General features: G+C 33.4%; 1 protein-coding gene across 11 annotated transcripts in view; it reads left to right on the forward strand.

The window, feature by feature from the left end:
- loco (locomotion defects) overlaps window positions 1–17,477 on the forward strand; it is a 77,606-nt gene extending 60,129 nt beyond the window's left edge. For 2 of the 11 annotated variants that reach the window (XR_001343063.2, XR_001343065.2), the window contains 3 exons: window positions 9,785–9,876; window positions 13,642–13,817; window positions 15,233–15,367. Coding sequence is in view for 6 of the 11 variants with exons in the window: in XM_014419525.3 (XP_014275011.1) it covers window positions 9,785–9,876; window positions 15,233–15,529 (389 nt within the window). In the remaining 5 variants the exon portion in view is untranslated. Of the gene's footprint in view, window positions 1–9,784; window positions 9,878–13,641; window positions 13,819–15,232; window positions 15,817–16,876 lie in introns of those variants that run through there. The other 9 variants (XR_010844932.1, XR_010844931.1, XM_014419523.2 and 6 more) reach the window with 8 other exon arrangements.
- The last annotated feature ends 4,604 nt before the right edge of the window (window positions 17,478–22,081 follow it).

The following is a 22,081-nucleotide window of genomic DNA, read 5'->3' on the forward strand; positions in this document are numbered from 1 at the left end:
TCCCCGTGGTTCCTATTCACCCAGGCCTCGATGTTGGGCACCAGCCTGTGCGTCCATCTTCCACTGAATGCCATATTCCAGCGACGTTGCCATTTTCTTATTGTCTCCTTTCTTAATTCGTCTCTTGGAATATAGTCAGCACTATTATAAGAGCGGCTCCTCTCATCTGTGATCAGCTCAATCGGTGGCTTCCTGGCCACCACGCAAGCAGCTTCGTAGAGACTGTACGAAACGCGCTATTCACTCTTAGCGCACACCTACGATACACCGACACCATCGGTCTTCTGTAGGTCTTAGTACCCAATGCATCCTTCCATATTACAGCTGCGTAGAGCAGAATGAATGGGACCACATAGGATATCAACAACCTACGGCTGTTCCTGGGTCCGCCTATGTTGGGCATTAAACGTGACAGTGTGGTGGTTACTCTAGCTGCTTTATCACTCACTCGCTGGATATGCTCTTTGAACCGGAGTCTATCATCGATTCTTACTCTGAGGTAAGTCAAGGAAGGCTTGGACTGGATCTCTTGCCTACCCACTCTAGGTTATAGCTTCCCTCACTTTCCTGCTACTGACGAGAAGGGCCTATGTCTTACTGTCTGCTAGTTGCAGCCCTACAGATTCTAGCCAATCTCGAACCGAAGCGACACAATGGTTGGCCTTTAGAATGAGCTCTTCTTTATACTTTGCTTCGACGAACACCGCAATATCATCAGCAAAGCCCACTATTTTGGAACCCTCTGGTAGACTAAGCCTAAGGACTCCGTCGTACATCGCATTCCACAACAGAGGTCCCAGCACCGAGCCCTGGGGTACACCACCAGTCACCTTAAACCTTCTCGAGCCGTCCTCTGTCGAACATATCAAGGTCCTATCCTTGAAGTAGTCGTGAATGATACTCCTGAGGTATTCAGGGACATTCATTACCAGTAGGGCATCCAGGATGCAGCTCCATCTTGCTCTGTTAAAGGCATTACTCACATCCATCGTGACAATAGCACAATAGCATTTTGCGCCTCTTCTCCATCTCTTCCCTGCTATAGCATTCCTAGCCTTTTCCACCACTAACGTGATAGCATCTGCTGTGGATCTCGCTTTTCGGAAGCCAAATTGATTCCTGGAGAGGCCTGCCACTCCTTCTGTGAAATCTTGTAGCCTATTTGCAATGACCTTCTCCAGAGCCTTCCCTGCTGTATCCAACAGGCAGTCGATATCAGTCGATAGGCTGAAGGTTCTGATGGCCTTCCTTTACTCTTTGGGATCAGAACCAGGTGTTGCCTTTTCCATGGTGAGGGAAAGGACCCCTCACGCAAGCAGGAACTAAAGACATCCAGAAAGAGATCTGATCTGGTTTCATTTGCCTCCTCTTCTGTCGTTACCGCTGGCACATCAAATGGGGACAACGACTCTGTCTGCCTTAATTCCTCTTGTTCAGGAAACAAAGTAGTAGAAAATGATCCTCTGCACTGTCACCGGGCTCATGGGCGAGTTCATAGCGCTGGTTTTCAGTTTCTTCATCACAGTGCGGTAGGGTCTTCCCCACGGGTCCTTATCCACTTCATCACAAAGCTCTTTCCAGCAACGTTGCTTACTCGATTTGATAGCTCGCCGGAGTTCTCGCCTCTGATCCTTGTATTCCTTCTGGAATTGCTGAAACAGCGGGCTGCCTCTCGCTCGCTGGTATCTCCTCCTCGCTGCATGGCATCGAGTATGGTGGTCAGCGATAAAATCGTTCCACCAATAAGTCTACCGTTACCTATATTGGAACGAATCATAGCCGCGTTGCACGCATTGTTCACTAGGCACATTACCTGTCGAGCTTTGCCCTCCGCAGTGCCTGACAAATTACATTGGGTTTCCATCATGATTTGAAACGATTCCCATGTCAAACGTCCTGGTTTTCCAGCGAACCGCACACCTCTCACGCCTAATGACCCTTGGTTCGTGGTTCCATATTGTGGTCAGGATAGCCTGGTGATCACTGTGCGTGTACACTTCGCTGACCTGCCAACTAGTAGTTGGGAGGAGGATGTCACTAACAAACGTGAGGTCTATTACCGAGCTCCTTCCTCCTCTCATGAATGTAGGGTCCGACCCAGTGTTTGCTAAAACAAGGTCCTCTATCTGCGCGAAGGCTTCAAGCAGGATTTCTCCGCAACGGTTAGTCGACTGACTACCCCACTCCGTCCCGCAAGCATTAAAATCTCCAGCAATAACTACAGGTCTTCGCCCTCTGGCATCTTGGACTATACGATCTATTAGTCCTTGGAATTCCTCGGTTGTGGTGTTTGGTGGGGCATAGCAGCTATACAAGTATAGATTTTGTATCTTAGCCCAGACAAACCCACATGTGGGGTCTTGTGTCGCTTCGGTTATGGCCTGTCTGCCGCATGCCCAGATAGCAGCCCTTCCAGTGATGTCAGATATCCAAGCGACGTTTTCCTGATTTTTATATTGCTCACTCAGGATGGCCACGTCAATCCTTAAGTCTTTCACTCTTTGCCAGAGAAGATCTTGAGCTGCTTCACAGTAGTTGAGGTTAAGTTGTAAAATCCTCATTTTGTAAGTTTTGTCCGCCTCCTTTGCTCTTGTAGGGCATGATGTAATGCTGGGCATTTATTTCCGCCACAAGCGTGCTCATTGTCTCCTTACCGGCGCAAAGTGCACAACTAGGATTCTGCATGCAATTGGAGGCTAAATATCTCTCTTCGCCACATTTGTGGCAACACTTGGTCCTGTCAGGACCCTGGCATCTTTTAGCCAAGTTTCCGAATTCCCAACACCGGAAACAGTGTAGGAGTCGAACCTTCTCCCGGATTCGGGTAACCACTAGGCCCACTTTGATCTTACCTTCCGTGACAGTAGAACTGGCAGAGTAACCACTGCGGTTTGTGTTCCAGCATATGCTACACGCATCGATCGTACTGCTGTAGGTTGTATCACTTCTCCTTCTAAAAGAGCTTTCAGAGCTTCGGCAACCTCTTCCTTTGTGGTAAGGGCATCCAAGTCCCTGATTTCAATCAGTGACTCTTGTGTCCACGCCCTAATTTGAGTGTCATTTCCTAGTGCACCTTCAAGAGTGCGCTTCATGGTCTCCAGGGCGCCACCAGACTTCCGGTCCAATTGGATCAGTAAATTTCCTGCATTATTTTTTCGGACCTTCGAGATATTTGAACCTAAACCTTTCAGAGCAGGGTCGTCTCGGACCTTCTGGAGAGTATCCGCATAGATGCTGGTCTTCGAAATCTTGATTATCAAGGCATCCGGTCTCGTTGGTTGTGGGCGTTTTCCCTTCCTAGTGTCCTTTTTCCTTCTAGATACTCTTTGTCACTGTTCATCTTTGGGGAGTTTATGATCAGCACTATGAGGTGCTGATGGGGTTGTTCCTATCTCTGATGTCTTCGTTTTCTCCCTTCTGCGGGTGGGCTCTAGTCGGGATGTCGAGGGTACAGGCTGTTCAGTTTGCCTTATTGCCCTTCCTTTCTTTGATGCCTTCGAATTATTTTTAGTCACAGTCATCTGCGGTATTTCATATGCGTTTACTCCAGGTAGTTTTGTATCCTACAGGCATACTTTCTTATTTCACCGTGAACATTATGTCTTTGCTGGATATACTTCTGTAGACCATGTACCACTCCAGCCAGCTTCGTCCACTCTTCTTGACAGTATTCCAAACTTGTAGCTTTGAATGCCACAGTAGCCAAGTTGATAACCACTGCAGCACTGCGGTCGTTTGATGACGACGTCTGGGAGTCCGCTTGCTCGCTCTCGTCAGACGCCGGTACTGGGGATCCTACCCCCTGCACAGTTAGACTAATCTCCTGCTCTTTCATTGCATATATTTAATTTGCATTTTATACCTCCTGCCAGGTTTAATACAGCCGCCTCTAACCTGAGGAACAGACACTGACCAGTCACGCCTGGATTTGAGTCTAGTTTTGGTCCACCCGGGTCTAGTTTTGGTCCACCCGAAAATTCTTGGTAATTTTATTTATTTTTTTTTTTTTTATGTACAGACCTTCTTGATCTTTGGTCACCCAAATTAGCATTCCCTAACTCTGCTTGTCTTGGCCACTGCTTTCCAGTTTTTTGCATGCAGCTCTTTCATATCTATTGATTCTGTCTATCTGGTTTTTGGCCTCCCAAGTGGTCTCTTGCCTACTATACTGGCATTCATTGTTGTGAACATATATCTTGATAGATTGTTTCGAGTAACATGTCCTGCCCATATTAGCCTCCACACCTTCATATCGTGAGATATTGAGTGACCAGTCTCTGCAAGCAATTCACTTTTAGTTCTTCTATTCTTAGTAATTTTATTATGAACTTTAATAAATTATAATCATATATATATATATACTCCCTTGAAAAATAACCCTTTCAGCTTAAAAGCTGAACATTGGCAGTTGGTAAAAATTGAATCTGAGCTTAGAAAGTGTATCTCTTAAGGAGCCATCATTTTGAATATGAAGAAGATGGTAAGGGTTGTGGTCAAAAAGAACAAAAATAGTTTTCAACTATTTATTATCCAACGTTTTGCTCCACTTTTTAGGAATTCATCAGGGCTAAAAAGATACAAAAACAACTATGAACATTTTGAAATAATAAGATACAAAAATTTAAATTAAAGTAGGGTAAATATTAAAAATAAGTGAGAAGAAAATTATATACAAGGAAAGAAGAAATAAAATAGTATTAATATAAAATAAACAACAATAAGAATAAAAAATTACATATACTGTATGGTTAAAAAAGTACAGGAGACACATATAAAACGTAAAAACAAAAAAAAAAATATATTGTATGTATAATACATAATACATATGTATATATAATAATTTTTGTTTTATAACTCTTAAGTTACCACTTTGGTTTCATGAAATGATTATTCAGTGACGAAAAATTAATTATTGATTTATGAGCTGCATTTAAAATAATTATGAATTCATTTCTAAAAGCAATGTACTATAGCCTATTATTTTTATAAGGATTTCCTATGCAAAGAAGATATCCTGTGCTCAAAGAAGGAAAATTTAGGGAAATTTGATTGAAGGAAATGAATTTTTTTTTTTTTATGACAGATAGAAAGAACATAATAAAAAGAAAAAAAATTGTTGATTAGGCTCTTCCCTTTCATGGAATACTCCAGTATAACTATGATTCACATTTTTTTGAGAACAACCCAAACACACATTATAATATATAAAGTTTAATTTTTCCAGAAAATGCACTGGAATAATATATACGAGGATGGTTTGAAAAGTTTCTGACCTCAACGTGAAGATGGCAGCACTCGTAAATAAAAGCAAGTGAACTTTCGTGGTTCATCTGTTGACAGTTATCCTCCAAAGTTTCAGCCATTTTGGACGAGCAATGTTTATGTAACAGTCGTTTGAACGAGTTGATGTCAGTGTTTTTGTGAAAATGGACAAAATCTAGTGTCGAGCTATCATTAAATATTTATTTTTGAAAGGCAATACGCCTAGGCAAATCAAAGATGGGTTGGATTCTGTGGATTCTCTTCACCATCATTTACCCCAGTGAAATTTTGGGCAGCTGAGTTCAAATGTAGCCATAAGAGCTTGGGAGACGATGAACGTTCAGGACGTCCAAAAACTGCAATACCAACAAAAACATTGCCAAAGTTCACCAAATGGTGCTAGATGACTGCCGAATTAAAGTGAGAGAGATAGTAGAGGTTATGAACATGTCAAAAGAATGTGTTTGTTACATATTAAATCAACATTGACTTATGAGAAAGCTGTCCGCTTGTTGGGTGCCACTTTGCTCACATTAGACCAAAAATGTCTTCGAATGCACATTTCCAACGCTCTGTTGGCGCAGTGTATGCACAATGAATCTGAGTTTTTGTGCCAATTAATTAATGTACATGAAACTTGGATACTCCATTACACGCCCAAAACAGAAATACAGTCCAAACAGTGAACTGCAAAGGGGGAACCGGCTCCAAAAAAAGCAAAAACTGTTTTCTCAGTGGTTGGGAATGTGATGGCGACTGTTTTTTGGGATAGTTATGGAGTTATTTTAATCGATTATCTTCAAAAAGGAAAAACCATTACAGGAGCATACTACGCATCATTACTTGACTAGCTAAAGGCAGAACTTGCGGAAAAACGGCCACATTTACAGTAAAAGAAAACCCTGTTTCACCAAGACAGCACAATCTCACACTTCAGCGGTTGCCGTGGTGGAAATCCACAAATTACGGTTTGAACTGCTTGACCATCCGCCTTACTCACCAGATCTAGCCCCAAATGACTTCCATTTGTTCCTTCACCTAAAAATTGTGCTCGGAGGACAGAGATTTTTGTCAAATGAATAGGCAATCACCTTTGTGAACAATTATTTTGCAGAAAAAAATGCTGAGGACTTTTTGGGCAGGTTACACAGATGGGAGCATTGCTGGGAGAAGTGTGTAGAGTTACAAGGACTATGTTGAAAAATGAAAAAAAAATTTCAGAAAAAATGTCTTGTATTTCTGTTAGGTCGGAAACTTTTCATACCACCCTCGTATCTTTATATATATATATATATAATCATGACAGCCATTTTAGTCTCCTGAGCCAATCAAAGAAAGATTATTATGATAAAGATACACGTTACTTGATAGATTCTTAAAAGAAATTTTATTCTAAAACATTTTTGTTCCATGTCTATTTATTTTAGACACAAATTATTTATTATTTTTTTCTGTTTTCGGCACTTTATGCCTTCAGAGCATGTAGAATAATTATAATTTAATTTACTATCACAATGGGTAAAAAAAAAAAAAAGAAAAGTACCCCATTCTGTTGAAAATTCTTGAGTTAGGTATGCTGGAGAAGAACTGTTTGGAAATTGACAATACTTTCAAAAGATGCCCCACATGTCGCTGATAATACCCAGCCAAAATCAAATCAAATTTCCAAAAATTATAGAGTTTAATGGACGTAAACATGTGTAGTGGGAGACCTTGTATATATGGTGTTCCACTGTTAGTGACCCCATAAATATTTGTTTTATTTATATTTCGTTTTGTTAATTGGTTCTGTACTTTGCCTGCAAAAGGGTACTGATGAAATGTGTTTTATAAACCCAAGGTTTATAACTGTAATTGCTAAAATTATAAAAACAAAATAATAAAATCACTCCATTACAAGAAATATGTGATGTGTCCACTCAACCGCCATTGTTCTATTGTTGCTCAAAGAAATAAAGTGTTTTATTTATGTACTGCACTCTAATTTATTAGGGCTAGGATTTTCATGTAAATACATATTTTTTACTGACAAAGATATTGCCACGCACATGCTCGATTTTTATGTTTTGGTACTTTAGAAAGTAGAAAGTTTTTGAATGATTTAAAAATCTAATAAAAAAATAGTGTCACTGTACATGTACACGCTATGTAAAATCTCTTTCAATTGATTTATAAATCTCTTTGATAAGCTTTTCAAAATATTTTTCTTATGTTGTTTCAAACACATGCAACAACTCCCCCAAATTAGTAAAATCCTCTAATTCAAGAATATTATTTAAACTTATCGAGTAGTATTGATGAGGTCATCTCTACATGCAATTTTTTTCCTGGTTTTTGGTACTTTTCTACTGTTAGGTATTTTGATTGGCTTTATGATTTAGAAAAATAACCTATTCAAAGATTTATGATCAAGAAAGAATATATTGTAAATTTTGTTGTAAACCATACAAAATTAATTGAAAGATATGGTGGCAGTAAAAAAAAGTACGCAAATTAGTAAAAAAAAAAATTATTTGTTAGCAATCAACATTTCGAACCATGTAGCAAGTCTTCATCAAGGGTTGGTTCTTAACTATTTCTCCAACTTTTAATAACTATAAGAATTGTAATTTTGAATATCAGTAAGATATTCAAAGTAGATAATGTTTCATTCTGAGTACAGTACAGAATTTGTGTCGGTATGATTTAAGTGAAACAATGTTATTCATTTCAAGTCTTTTTAATAATTGAACATCTTTAAAAAGTACAATTACCATTACATCAGTTGTATAATATTTGTTTCAAAATGTAAACATATTTCTGAAGATTTGAACAGAACTATGTATTTTTTTCTGAAATGATTAGGCCAGGTTCTATTTTTTTAGCATATTATTCAATAAGACTTTGCCAGAAAGCTGTTTCATGAATGGGGTGTTAAATCAAAATTTAAGTTTAAAAGCTGTTCTTAGGAATAAAATACACATTTAAGGGCCATGTTATGAAATTCACACAACTATCTTAATTTTGTATTTAAAAAAGTAAAGGTTTTGGCTATTAAAACGTTTTCAATTGGAATAATATTTTTGTTTATTTATTCCACACGTTTTATTGAAATTACAAAAAAAAAAAAAAAATCTATAACGTCTTTCAACTAATAAAAACTTAATTCATTATAGTTTTCAGAAACCATTACAAATGAGGAGGGGTGTTGATAAGGAAAACAACACATTAACAGAGAAAAATATAATCTTACTTATACCAACTTGGTTATATCATTATTAATCCTCTCTCGGCAAAACCATTTTTCTGTGATTTTTTTTATAATCATCTTGAAGCATGATATGGTCGAGATGGCAGTCAAATAAATATTTATTAGGAATCAACAATTCAACCCATGTTGCAGGTTTTCATCAGTGCACAAGTATATGCAGCAGGCAGCTTTGATGGTATTTTCCACTGCCGGATGCATAAATAATGGTCCAAATGGTTGTCAAAAAAGTACTAAAAATATGAAAGAAACTATTATTAGACGACTTTTCGAACCACTTTGCCCAGCCTAGGTTTATGGTCTCAGGGCTATGCTAATGGCAATTTTTTTTTTTTAAATATTAGACAGTTAATTTTTGTTTAAAATACTATTTAAAAGGAAATAAATCATAATCATTTTTGTATAAGTGCCTTGTTAAGTGTTGTATATTGTCTTCGCACAATTCTTCATTTAGGGGCATACATTATCATCTTGAGATCAGACATCAGCAAATAAAGTTTCTGGCAATTAAAATATTTAATAGAACCACCAAAATAAATTTTGGTCCTTACCTTAATACCTTCTCCATGAGAGCTATACATTAAGGCTTTGTTTAATGATTAATTTCTACTAAAACTCAGTTGACATTGAACATCATTCATTTGGCTAAAACTTGATTTATTCAAAAATATTACATCAGGTCAATGTCAGTAATAAATTCTCTCATTCTACCAGGTTAGTTTTCGTTCTCTAAGGAATTTTGTGGTTGATGGATTTCTAAAGGTAGTATAGGATGGTTGTCCAGTTTTCCAAAGAAAATTTGTTTGGTTAGAATTTGAGTCTTAGTGACAGTGTGAATTTACCACTCTAATTACTTTGTCCTGTTAACAAATTATTTCTTCTACTGATATGATATGATTTTAACTCCATAGATTTGTAAAACTCCATTACTCCTTCTGTAATTTTCTTAAAAAATCATGCCCGTAAATTTACACATTGTAAAAAAAAAAATATTTGTGTGTTTATAGATATAACAAAGAAAATATTTATGTAGCTCAGTAATTAGTATCTACTTCTGAATAATTCTATTAAAATCGATTTCATTTTTTTATGATGAAACTGATAACTTTAGTACTTAAATAATTGTATAAACTGTATTGTATCGTTTATGAAAAAAAATCGTTTTCCATATTTGTCACATTACATTTGCTTAAGGGATGAAACATATGATAACTGAATGTCAAAGCTGTGTTAATGTATACATTATTTAAATGAATTAAATTTTGTTTGTTTCAGTTTTGTATGAAGGTTTAAAAAGGGCTCAGAGATGTCGATTGGAAGACCAAAGGGGAACTGAAATTAACTTTGAACTTCCTGATTTTTTAAAAGTGAGTTATCATTCCCATTAAGATAAACAAATCTAATTTTAATATTTATCATTTAATAATTGAATTTTGTTTTTCTTTTTGATATTTTATAAAATAATATAAGTTTTCTTTATGTACTTACTTAACATACATAACAAGTAAATGGAATTCTTTGTGTTTTCAATTTTAAGTGCTTATTGGCAGTTATATATATTATGTGTGATATGAAGAGAAATGGATGTAGAGTAAGTCAAAAATTTTGAGTCAACCAAAAATTTTCATGTGTTTGAATGATTGCATACTCTCATTCATACTATAAACAACAGGCTCCAAGCTTGCTCGAACAAATGCTGTTGCAATTTGACTTGTGTTTGAAGGGATCGTAAAGTACCCTTAAGGAATGGATTGGTCTATGTAAAACAATGATGCCTGCTGGAGTACTGGTCTATTCTCTGTTCTACCCATTACCACAGATTTGATGGATTGATATGCTGGGTCAATAAAAGTGAAGCTGTAGTAATAGTCTTGGAACTGTGAGTTTAAGTATTTTACAAAGCCTAAGAATTGTGACTACTTAATAGAGACATCTATGGATGATTCCAAGGTTGTCTTTGTTCCACAGTTCTGTTGCTCATATAGTTACATATTTTCATACTGTACCTGTACTCATTTATTTGCCAATGTGTCAATGGAAGTGGTCTTAGTTCCTAGCTGTAAGACTAAGACTGGACCATTCAGTTGATAGCATTTTTGGTTTATTACTTTTTCTATTAGATTCAATATCCAGGATGTTTAGCTGCCTTAAGTAGCAGATGTAAACATGAAACTGATATTTCTGTAAGGAAAATACTAGTTTACTGAATGGAAGTAAAAAAGCTGTGTTTTATTCCAACTATTGCCCATCGTTAGCTCTTAATTTTCCCCATCCCATTGACAATTTGTGGATGCCATACAAAAAAACATTTTTAGTTACTGAGCCATTTTAATTCGATGTGAAGCACTGCTCAGCAATTTTGTGTTCCGTCAATGGAAATAAGTAATAATCAGATGGAGCCAAATCTGGTGAGTAAGCTGAATGCAAAAGCATTTTCCAACAAAAAGCCTTAATCATTTCCTTGACCAGTTTTGCTGTGTATCATGGTGCATTATCATGAAGTTCAATCACTTTTTGTTCCCTTTTTTAATATTCTAGTCATTTTTCAAACAAATCTTGGTTCAAATCTATCATTTATTGTCTGTAGTTTCAGTATTAAAGGTTTCAGCAGGTGATAATAAAAGATCACACCATTCTGATTACACCAAACACAAAGCATTTTCCTTTGCCTATAGTGATTTGACCTCGCAGTCAATGTAGATTTTCAAACAAAGCTTGGTTCAAATCTATCATTTATTGTCTGTAGTTTCAGTATAAAAGGTTTCAGCAGGTGATAATAAAAGATCACACCATTCTGATTACACCAAACACAAAGCATTTTCCTTTGCCTATAGTGATTTGACCTCGCAGTCAATGTAGATGGTTTGCTAGGAGTTACCTGTAATCTTTTACGCTCAGGATTCTCAATATACATAGAATTTTTTCATAACCAGTCACAATTTGATGGAAAATTTACTTTCTTTTGTACCCTGTGAGCAGGATTTCACTAGAGATTTTTAGTTTTTCCTGTTGTCTTTCATTCAGCTTATGTAGAACCTATTTTTAGCCCATATATTTTATCTTTCCCATGGTTTTCAAACAAATGGAGACAGGTTCTCATGTCGCATTTAATTTATCTGTGAGTTGTTACATTTGAGCATCATCTTCATCCAAAAATGTTTGTTATTCACTTTCTTCAAACATATTTGGTGTTCTTCCTTGTTTTTAGTTTCTCACATCAAAATTGCCTACTTTAAATTTTTTATTCATTCAAAGCTTTGTGATTTACCGAGATTCTGTAGTAGTTTTCTTAAAACGTTGTCTATAAGTTGTAGTTTATAGGCATGAAATTTGACTGTTCAATGCTATTAAAAAATATGGTGTTGTTTGAAACTTTATTGTTGTATTGTAAGTTGAAAATTTTTATCAGATTCCAAAAAAAAAGACACTAATGACACAGTTTAATGTTAATTACATTGACAGCTAGCACCATCTATAGGCTCATTCCGGTTTCATATTCATAGTCCATTCTTATATTTTTAAAAACAGTCAGTCATTGGGAACATTTACTTTTTAGTCTAATAATTACATGTTTCTATTAGTGCATGGAAAGAAGTTTGTAAAATATTAAGGAAAGGGTTAGTGTAGTTGTTTCTCTTACAACCTCTAATTCCAAAAAGAAAATATCCTACCTTGTTTATCAGCCCCTCTCTCCCAAATATATACTCCCCCATGTTCTGTCTCACTTAACATGGCTGTGCCCTTGTATACACTTTACGCTCTACTAGTCACCAAGTGAACTAGGGATGATATAGGACTATAAATTTACACATTAGCTTTAGAACTTAAGTATGGTGTTACATTGATCCCCTTATGTCAAAAATGACCAGTTCATCAACAAATGACAAATTCATAAATGTATGATAAGCCCCCATCAGATATTTTCTATCTATTTGTCTATTATAATATAGAACTCTCATGAAGTATCGTAATTGCCTGTATAACTTTAGAACAAACTGTCAAGGGTTTGAAATTCACCTTTGAAGGTTGGAAATCAGGTCATGTCATGGTCATACCTTTAATTTTCAAAAGAAAATGTTTAAAATCTGAGTAAATTCAATAGCCCATTTTTTAGTAGTTAAATCAGACATATTTAAACTGGAATTTGTTAAAAACAAAGACAAATCTGAAAAATATAAAAGATAAATTATAAGGTACCTAGAAAGCAGGATCTGAGAGCTGGAGGACAAAAGTATGCCTTGGCTAGTGTCCAAAAATCTATATGATTTTCCTATCACTGTGCATATTTTCTCAGTCCCTTCTTGGTATATAGGTATATTGAAATTACTGTACTTGAATCTACTACTATAAAATATCAATAAAATTTGATAAATAGAAAAATTAGACTAAAGGAATAGAAAATGGGGAAAAAATGGAAAGAATAAAACAAGAGGTGTGATATGAAGGAGATGGTTAGTCATTTATTTACTTATATATATAATGAAAGTTGGGGTAATTTTAAAATGAGAGATAGTCATAGTAGAATTACATTTAATTAGTTTTAAGATATGTCTGTAGGTAAGGAAAAGACAGTCTTTATCACCTTTATGATTAACAAGATTTTATTTGAATGGATTCAGATATTTGTCTTCTGTTGGTTAGGGACTGTAGCAAGAATAGATGAGTTTTTCCTATAGTTTAAATGCCACACTGACTATTTTCTCCCCATCTCTTCTTCTAGATAGGAATCTTTTTTCCCTCTAAATTTATTAAATATAATAATCACTTCCTTCCTAATCTTCAGCATTGTTAATCCACGCTTAGCTTAGAATATTATCAACAATCATAGATGTTTCTGTTTTTTTTTTTTCATATCTTTAAGTTATCTTTTTGTGATAGAAACAAATAATATATTTTCTGCTCCTTCATCTTTACTTTAATTATTCTTTATTTCCTGCCTCTTTACATTCGAAAGTTATAGTGGTTTAGTTTTCTTCATGTCATAAAGTTGGGTTGCTAATTTATTTTTATTTAAGAGTTCTCATTACTTACTTCTTTTAATGTTTTTTAATCAAATATTTTTTTTATCTTCACTATCTATAAACCATCCGATGCTGAGTTAATTGACTGTTCTTCAAATACTTTTGTTTTAGGACACATGAATTTCAAATTTTACTTGCATCCTAAACTTTGATATTTATATTTGCTACCTTAACCTTCAGTCCTTATGTGATCACACAGACTGTGTATTACTTTGAAGGCCTAACAAGGCTGAGTATTTGTGTATGATGGCCCATCAGTTAGTTGCCTCCTCAATATAACTAAGAAGGTAAGGCAAGTCAATCATAACTTTCTCTTTCAGCTGCTTTTCATTTGAACTAAGATGGGGACTATCTCTGAAACACGTAGTTTGGGAAATAGTGGTAAATGTAATGATTATATGGCTTATAAGTAACACATGCTTCTTATAAAGTACTGCAGATGCTCTTAATTTTGTGTAAAATTATACCTCAAATAGTATAAAAAAGAAATTAAACTTAGTTTGTTAAGCTAACTTTAGCAGACTTTGGATTGAGTTCTGTTTAATAAAAAATAAATTCCTAAAGTCATACCTTTCTCCTATCGCGCCAAATAATCATCCCTTCTGATACAGAATGAGGAGGGGGTTATCTCCAAATCCAAATAACTTGAAATTATGAACCTAAGAATAAAATTACCACTATGGACTTAGTCACCTCCTCCTACCAACAGTAGAATGCTTAAAGTATCCCAGGCTAGAAATTGTTCTAGTGATGTGTTGTAGAAAAACTCAAACATTTTTTTTGGAACTCAGTAACATATGAGTACAATAATGTGATTTACACGGATGGCTTAAAAACGACCGACTCGACGTCATTTGCTGTCTTCAATGGTGAAAGAGTGCTGAAATATAAGCTGGATGGTGTCTTCATGCCTGAACTGATGAAAATTTCAAAAGTACTTTGGGTGATAATGAGGAGAGTATTAAAAAAAACACTGAATTCATTAAAACCATCAAAGTACATTCCCTGATATGAATATGATGGGTGTAGCATTAAATAATTTCTATAAATTATTTACATCATGAATTATCCCCATAAATAACCATTTAATGTCTAATTTAAAACCAAAAAAATGTTTTTAGTTAAAAGGCCAATAATAACCATTTGTAGTTTTTTGGTCTTAAGTCCAAACAACAATTATAAATTGTTACTAAACTTAATTACAAAACATTCACAATTAAAATGTTATCAAAACTTATTAGTTTGTAGTTTAAACCCTATACTGATTTATTCGAGTGACGGTTTTTTCATTATTTTACCGTCTGATTACTGATTTTTTTCTGTGAATGAATGAAAGAGTGTATCTCTGTTTTTGTGAATTAATACTTAAGGAGTAAATGGTAGTTATTTTCCTAAAAGTAAAAATAGGCCAACTTTTCTGAAAGGCCCTATCCTACAGCAGATATAGTAAGAATTTTGGTAGATTTCTTGAATGGACTGAAGGTTAAAGTTTAGTTTGCCTATATAGAATAGTCTTTTTTGTTCTTTATGGTCATAAAATAATTTCTACACTTTTAGATGTCTTATTTAATGGAATTACACATAAAAGATTTAACTCATGTGCTCTAACACTTTGGTTCTTTAACAAAAAGTGTGTTTCCTGTAAATACATAGGTAATCCATTATTCTATAACTTATGCTAATGCCCATGTTTATATTTTAGGACAAAGAAAATGCACCCCAAAATGGTAAAAAAATTAGGAAAATTCGTGATGAAGAACCTGAAAACAAGTTTTTCTCCTGTGACACTGTAAGTGCTACGGAAGAAAACAATTTTGAACTAGAACAAAGTTCTTTAGAACAATTAGTGAATCTTAGCTCTAAATTAAGTGATCCACCTCCACCCTTACCTCCTAAACCAAAGAATCTTTCTACATGGGCTTGTTCTGCAGAACAAAAAGAGAGACCTCGCATATGTAGAGGAATTTATTTAGATCAGCCAAGTAGTAGTTTTGTTTAAATAATAAAAGATAAACTTTATTTTATTTATTTCAGTTACTTTTACTTATTATTTGAAGAGCGTAATAATTTTATTTTGACAAATGTTTGAAGTTCTTATCAGTTTTTGTAAAAGTTTTAAACCTTTCCACTTTAAGTTTAATCAATCTCGTAAAGTATCAGAAATAATTTATAATAAATTTTTTTTAAATAATTTCTATTAAATCTCCATTATAATATAATTGTTCATATTAATATTCTTAGATGAATCAAAATTAATTTACCCTGTATTATTTGAAAATATTAACTATCCTAAACAGAAGAAATGATTAGATATATCAAACTTTTATAAAATTTTTATATTTTTAATCTAAAATCTTACTTCTTCATTTTAAATTTAAATTAAATAAAAGATAGCTTTTTTTTTTTTTTTCAATTAAACGTTTAGTTCAAATTTCTAAAATTCAAATGTTCTTTCCCTTATTTACTTTATTAAAATAATATAAAATTATAAAATGTATTTTATTGTCTAGCAACTATGTTGTAAATTTGGATGTAATTATTTATTTGTAAAAATTACCTTGTGTATAAATTGTGTAAATAATTGTAAATGTGTTTGTATAATATATATATTTAAACACACACATAAACATGTATGTATGCATATGTAAACATTTGTAAAGTTTTTTTTTTAAACACCTACTGTCAACTTGACAGTATTATATTTTACAAATATGTTTTAGTCTGTTGGGAAACAGACTTCTAATTTAATTTTGGTCCAATTAAATTGATTATGTGACTAACAGTTGATACCCTTACAATAACAAAGATTTATATTAGTATTTTATGTGTCAGTATTGAACTTTAGTTTTTTTTTATTTATTTAATTTGTTCGTATTTTGAAAATGATAATTGAAGTTATTACTACTAATATAAGTAATTATCAATGGTCTTATATTTCTAGGCATCACATAAATAGTTGTTTTATCAATCTCCTTAAGTCAGTAATTAGCAAAACATCATAAATTACCTGGACTATCAATTGCAAGATTCTGTTGTGTGAACCTTCCTTAAAATATGGTTGATTATATAATTGATTTAGATATAGTATGGTTCTAGGTCTGATGTCAATACCTGAACATTCTAAAATTACAACATAATAATTTTTGCAGTTCCTATTATTCCCTCTTCCAGGAAATAAATAACATCTGATCCCTGTTTCATAATGAAGCCTAATAGTATTTGGTCATAAATACAAGTATATAAACTCCAAAGTACAAGCACTAATACTTTTTGTTTCTTAACACTTTGACCACGGGGGCTCCTCAGGCAAGCTACTTAAAAGCACAATTTTTTTTTTTTTTTTAAGACGCAATTGGGGACAATCCAAGGTGGAAAGGTGCTAGAGCTCTTTCTACCGCTTCAAACACAAGCTAGAAAAGTGACCTCCCTTGACATTGTCGCCATATGTGCTTCCAAGCCACCACTGCTTGACAACACTGTCATCATATGCAGTCCAAGTGTTAATGGGGATGTCTATTTATAATATTATAGGAGTTAAAATTACTGAAGTACAAGTTAGTAAAATTGTACCTAATACAAATTAAAATACTGGTTTATATTTAATGTTTATTATATTTAATGAAAATTTGTCAATAGTATTAGTTTGTAATTTACTATGAAACAGGGTCCTATATTTATGTGTTATATACCTGATTTTTTAATTTCCCTTTAAGGAGGCTCAATTTCTATTCCATATGATGGTATCTATACTTTGCTCTTTTATTTTAAGATGTAGATTAAAGGTGTATTTATATTTTAAAATATATCATTTTTAGTATCTGGATGAATTTTTTTGCTAATCATTCTGGAAATTTAATAAAGATCATTTCTTTTCACAGAAAATAATAGATTAATTCTGTTGATTTTTGCTTATAATAAATTTTATTTCCTTATTCTTACCTTTTTTATACCTATTTTATTCTTTCTACCTTTTACCAGATTTGAAATATTGTATTTAATACATGAAAAAGGTTAAATTGCATCAATTTCTCTCTGACCTTATAATATTTTTGTTTTTTTTCCTAGGATTTAGATAAAGAAAGTATGTACAGTTTTATATTATAAATTTAGTACTATTTAGTGTTTGGTGATAAAAACATGATTTTATTTAAATTTTAAATTAAAGAGACAGTTTGACTATTTTATCTATCAAAGATCATTTTTTTCATTAGACATTTAGAAATTATAATCTCCATTTCTTTATATTGTTGCATTAGCTGTATAGTATTCAATATAAAAAAATCATATTTGTCAAATTTTAGTTGCTAGAGGGACTATTCCCATGATGGCTGAATGTATAAGTAAGATTCACTCAGAAAAGCATATTTCTAAGTGATGCACACTTCTAACATTCAGCCATCATGAGTCTTGTCTCTCTTTGTACTGAAAGTGATGATTTTGGAAAATTATTTTTGTTTTACATTTTACAGATAAGGCAATGATACCACTAAACAATTCAGTGATGTGTTTTTAAGTTTTTAGAAAAATCTGAAAATATTTTTGAATATACAGAAATACATTATCTATCTGTGGAGGTTTTGCTTTTACTTGAAGTGAACCCTCATATTTTCCTTAACAATTGTTGGCTCTATGTTCTTAGTATATGACTTAACTATTTAAGCCTCTATATACTTAGGGGGAAGGGGTCTGTTTCAGGCACCACTTACCTAAGGGGAAAAAAGAAATTCAATTTTTGGACCCAAAAAATAAATCTAGGTACTTACATATTAGACCTACTAAATTATATTTCTGTTGTTATGGGTTACTACGAATGTGATAAGATATTTTCTGCCCTAAAGCAATATACCTTTTTTAGGAAGGGGAAGTGTATACAGTCCTGGATTATACCTTTTGCCATTTTTGCTACGTCCTTGATATCAACACAGAGTTCCTCCATGAAGCTCCTTGTTGTGCTTGATATAGTTCCACAAGCTCCGAACCAGAGGCCTCTCTCGTTAAAGTCTCTTTCCCCGAAGCTCTCACAGAACTTTCCCTTAAGGAAAGATATAAATTCATTATAATTTTCTTTCTTTTCTCTTTCTACTCTATTTGCTTGGTCAAGGTCATTACTTTCACATCTCACTGTGGGATCCAGAATAAATGCTGATTTATCTGTCTTGGGGCAAGCGACAATATCAGCATATTGCATGAATCCTTCCATATCTAAACAGTAGACCTCGTCGAAGCAGGCAAAATCCCTTTCTCTAAGGAGCTTTATCAACTCTTGCTTTACCCTATGGTGTTGGCGTGTTAGAAGGAGGGGGTTGTCGGGGTATTTTCCCAGCACATAAGCTGGTGTTTCAGGCTCTCTGTTGCATTTACGACAGTGGGACCCAACTTTGCTGACACTTGGGACTCCATGCAGGGGGCATAATTGATGTTTACTTTCAGGGCATTGTATTATTTAGAATCTGCTTGTCATAGATAAATTTATTTGCTTTTGGGGTCTCCTTGAAATGGTGTATGATTATATATTACCTCATGGTTAGTCAACCATCTTCCACTATTTTTTGTTTGGTTGTTCTGGGTCTAGTTGCTTTGGTCCAAGTAACTTGAAGTCACCAACATGACCCCCTTTCTGATTTAAGATGGGATTGTTATCTACAGAGTACCACCCTATAATACCATGGTCGGGGGTCAAGTTTTGGTTTGGTGCTGTCACAGAAACAAAAGTCGACCCTCCAGGCCGGATTCGAACCGGCGTCGTTTTAGATCCCAGGTTGCAAAGACCTGCGCCTCAACTTTCTGAGCTACAGACGGACCAATAAAAAAAAAAAATGTTCTAGCCTTCAAAATTAAATAACAAATCATTCATAAAGAGTTACTTATTGGGAGTATTGGCATGCCTCTACACAGACATAATACCCCGTAATAATATGCTGCGGATAAATGCGTATGACCAAAAGTTGAATTGAAGTTGAGGAAAGTCAAAGGTTCCAAAAAATGAAGGAAAGTTTTCCAATAAATTAGTTGTTTTTATTTTCATATTCTATATTGGTTTCGCAATTAAACTTTCTTATTAATATCGACATAGAAATTTGGCAACGGTATTCCAAGTATTTATCTTTAAAAATATCGATATTTCATTAGTAAAAGATTTTGAAATTTTGAGGAAAGTGTTACTATAAAATATCGTTCTCAAAAATCAATATTAATATTAATAAGAAAGTCGAATATCAAGACCGATATAAAATAATGCAGTAAAATTAGAACTTATATTTAAATTTCAAAATCTTTCACTCATGAAATATTTTCTTTAATTATTCTTAGAATTTCGTTGACAAAGTTAAATATCGATATTAATAAGAAAGACAAATATCGATGTCGATATGGTATATCGCAGTATAATTAATATAATATATATAGTTGATGGTATAACTTTAAATATAAGAAGGTTATCAGGGTTGCGGTCATAAAAGAACAAACCGTTTTTAACTATTTAATGTTCGACGTTTCACCCCACTTTGCTGGGCTTCAAGGCTAAAAAGATACAAAAAACAACTGTTCAAAGCAATAGGTTAAACAGCCAAATTAAATTAATCGCTTTGAACAGTTGTTTTTAAAAATCTTTTTAGCCCTGCAAAGTGGGGTGAAACGTCGGACATTATAAATAGTTAAAAACTATTTGTTCTTTTTTGACCGCAACTCTGACCATCTTCTTATATTTACATAATTAATATATTTTATTTAAAACTTTCCTTATAATTTCAATATTGAAATATCAATATTTTTTAAAATATTCTTGCAATATCATTAATAGAATGCTACCAATGGGTAGTTTCTCTACATATCTGTGTCATACCATAGTAATCTCATCACATTTACTAGATGTATTTTAATGCAAATACAGTTGTAAATTTCAATTAAAAAAAACTTTTACAACGTTCGTATCTGAATCAATTAGAAAGATCAGGATAAACAGTAAATATTTAAATTTGATTCTACCAGTATCAATACCTTGATTAAAGATTCTTAGAATACTGTCAAACTTTCGTTCAAAATTCAAAATCTTGTAATATCGATATTTCGATTAAATATTCTTTGCATATCGTTGTCAAAGTTTGATGTCATCATTAATATGACTAACGACACCTATCTGGAATATTCAAATAAGATTTAAATATTTTATTTTAGAATTTTCCTTAAAATTTCTTCGTAGTTCACTAATAAAAAATTGATATAACTTTGCAATTCCAACAAGTTACCAGGGTGCTTCTTCAATTCGAATGCGTTTATTATTAGTTCCGATAGTCTTGCCAGTTGATAAGAAGTGGGGTGATAATACAGAAAACCAAATTGAAAATACGGAATTATCTGGAAAAAAAAAGAAGAAAGATGTTTTTTTATAACTGATTTCAGCAATTTTCCAAAAATGGGTAACAAACTGATGGGTCTATAGCTTCTGATTCGTTTACGTTTTTACCAGGTTTGTGACTTACTTTAAGTTCAGCTTTCTTCCACGTATCGGGAAAATGTTTAGCATGCAGGCAACTGTTAAAAATTGACGTTATTAAAACATCTTTCCTGGATAAAATTTTAATTGCTATGACTGGGATCAAATCATGTCCAGGACTTTTCTTTAATTTAAGTCTTTTAATCAGTTGTTGGATTTCATTAGGGGTCGCGAATTCAGGTGGGTGCTGAATGGTTGCGAGGGAGAGGCTTAAATACTCCTCAATTTCGTCATTATCTAAATTCAGACTTGTTTCGTGTTCCGCATCGGAGAAAGTTTTCTCAAAAAAATTTGCTAACACTTAAGCTTTTTCGGCGTCGCTGGTAGATGAATTTATTACTGTCTACAAGACTTGGAATTTTCTCATGTTTATTAAGTAGACGCCGCATAGGCTTCCACAATGATTGCTCCTTTGGGTCTAAATTTTCTACATATCTTATTTCGTATATGCTCATTTATCCAGATTTTTTTCATTATTGTCGTGTTTGAGGTAAGGATGGGATATCGATATTTTGTCTCCGATATCCGATATTTTGATATTGATATCCAGTAACCGATAATATCGGAATATCGGTTTCTAAAAAAAAAATGATAATGTCATAGTCATTTCGATAATGTTTTATTTCTAATGTTAGCTACAATATTCCGATATTATTTTATCAAAAGATCGATATATTGTTACAATAATATAAAATCTTTGATAATGTTAGTAATATCTATATCGATAATTGAAACAGTATTCTAGTATTATTTTATTGAAATATCGATATTTTGTTTAAAAGTACTAGCCAAATTTAAAGTGAAATATCGATATTTTGATTCAATAATTTAATATCCATTTCGACATATTTAATAATATCGATATGGAAGATTATCAACAAGGTATTTCAATATTTCATTTTGAAAATTTCATACTCCTTACGGTATTTAATATTGTTGATAATATCTATATCGATATTTCGATTTTTTAAAAATAGAAATATCGATATTTGGTTTAAAAAGATTCAGAAAATTTTATTTTATTTTATAAATTTTATGATTTGTTATCTATTACATTAA

This window comes from Halyomorpha halys, unplaced genomic scaffold (assembly GCF_000696795.3).
Source record: "Halyomorpha halys isolate HHAL.00 unplaced genomic scaffold, Hhal_1.1 Scaffold240.1, whole genome shotgun sequence".
Taxonomy (NCBI): Eukaryota; Metazoa; Arthropoda; class Insecta; order Hemiptera; family Pentatomidae; genus Halyomorpha; species Halyomorpha halys.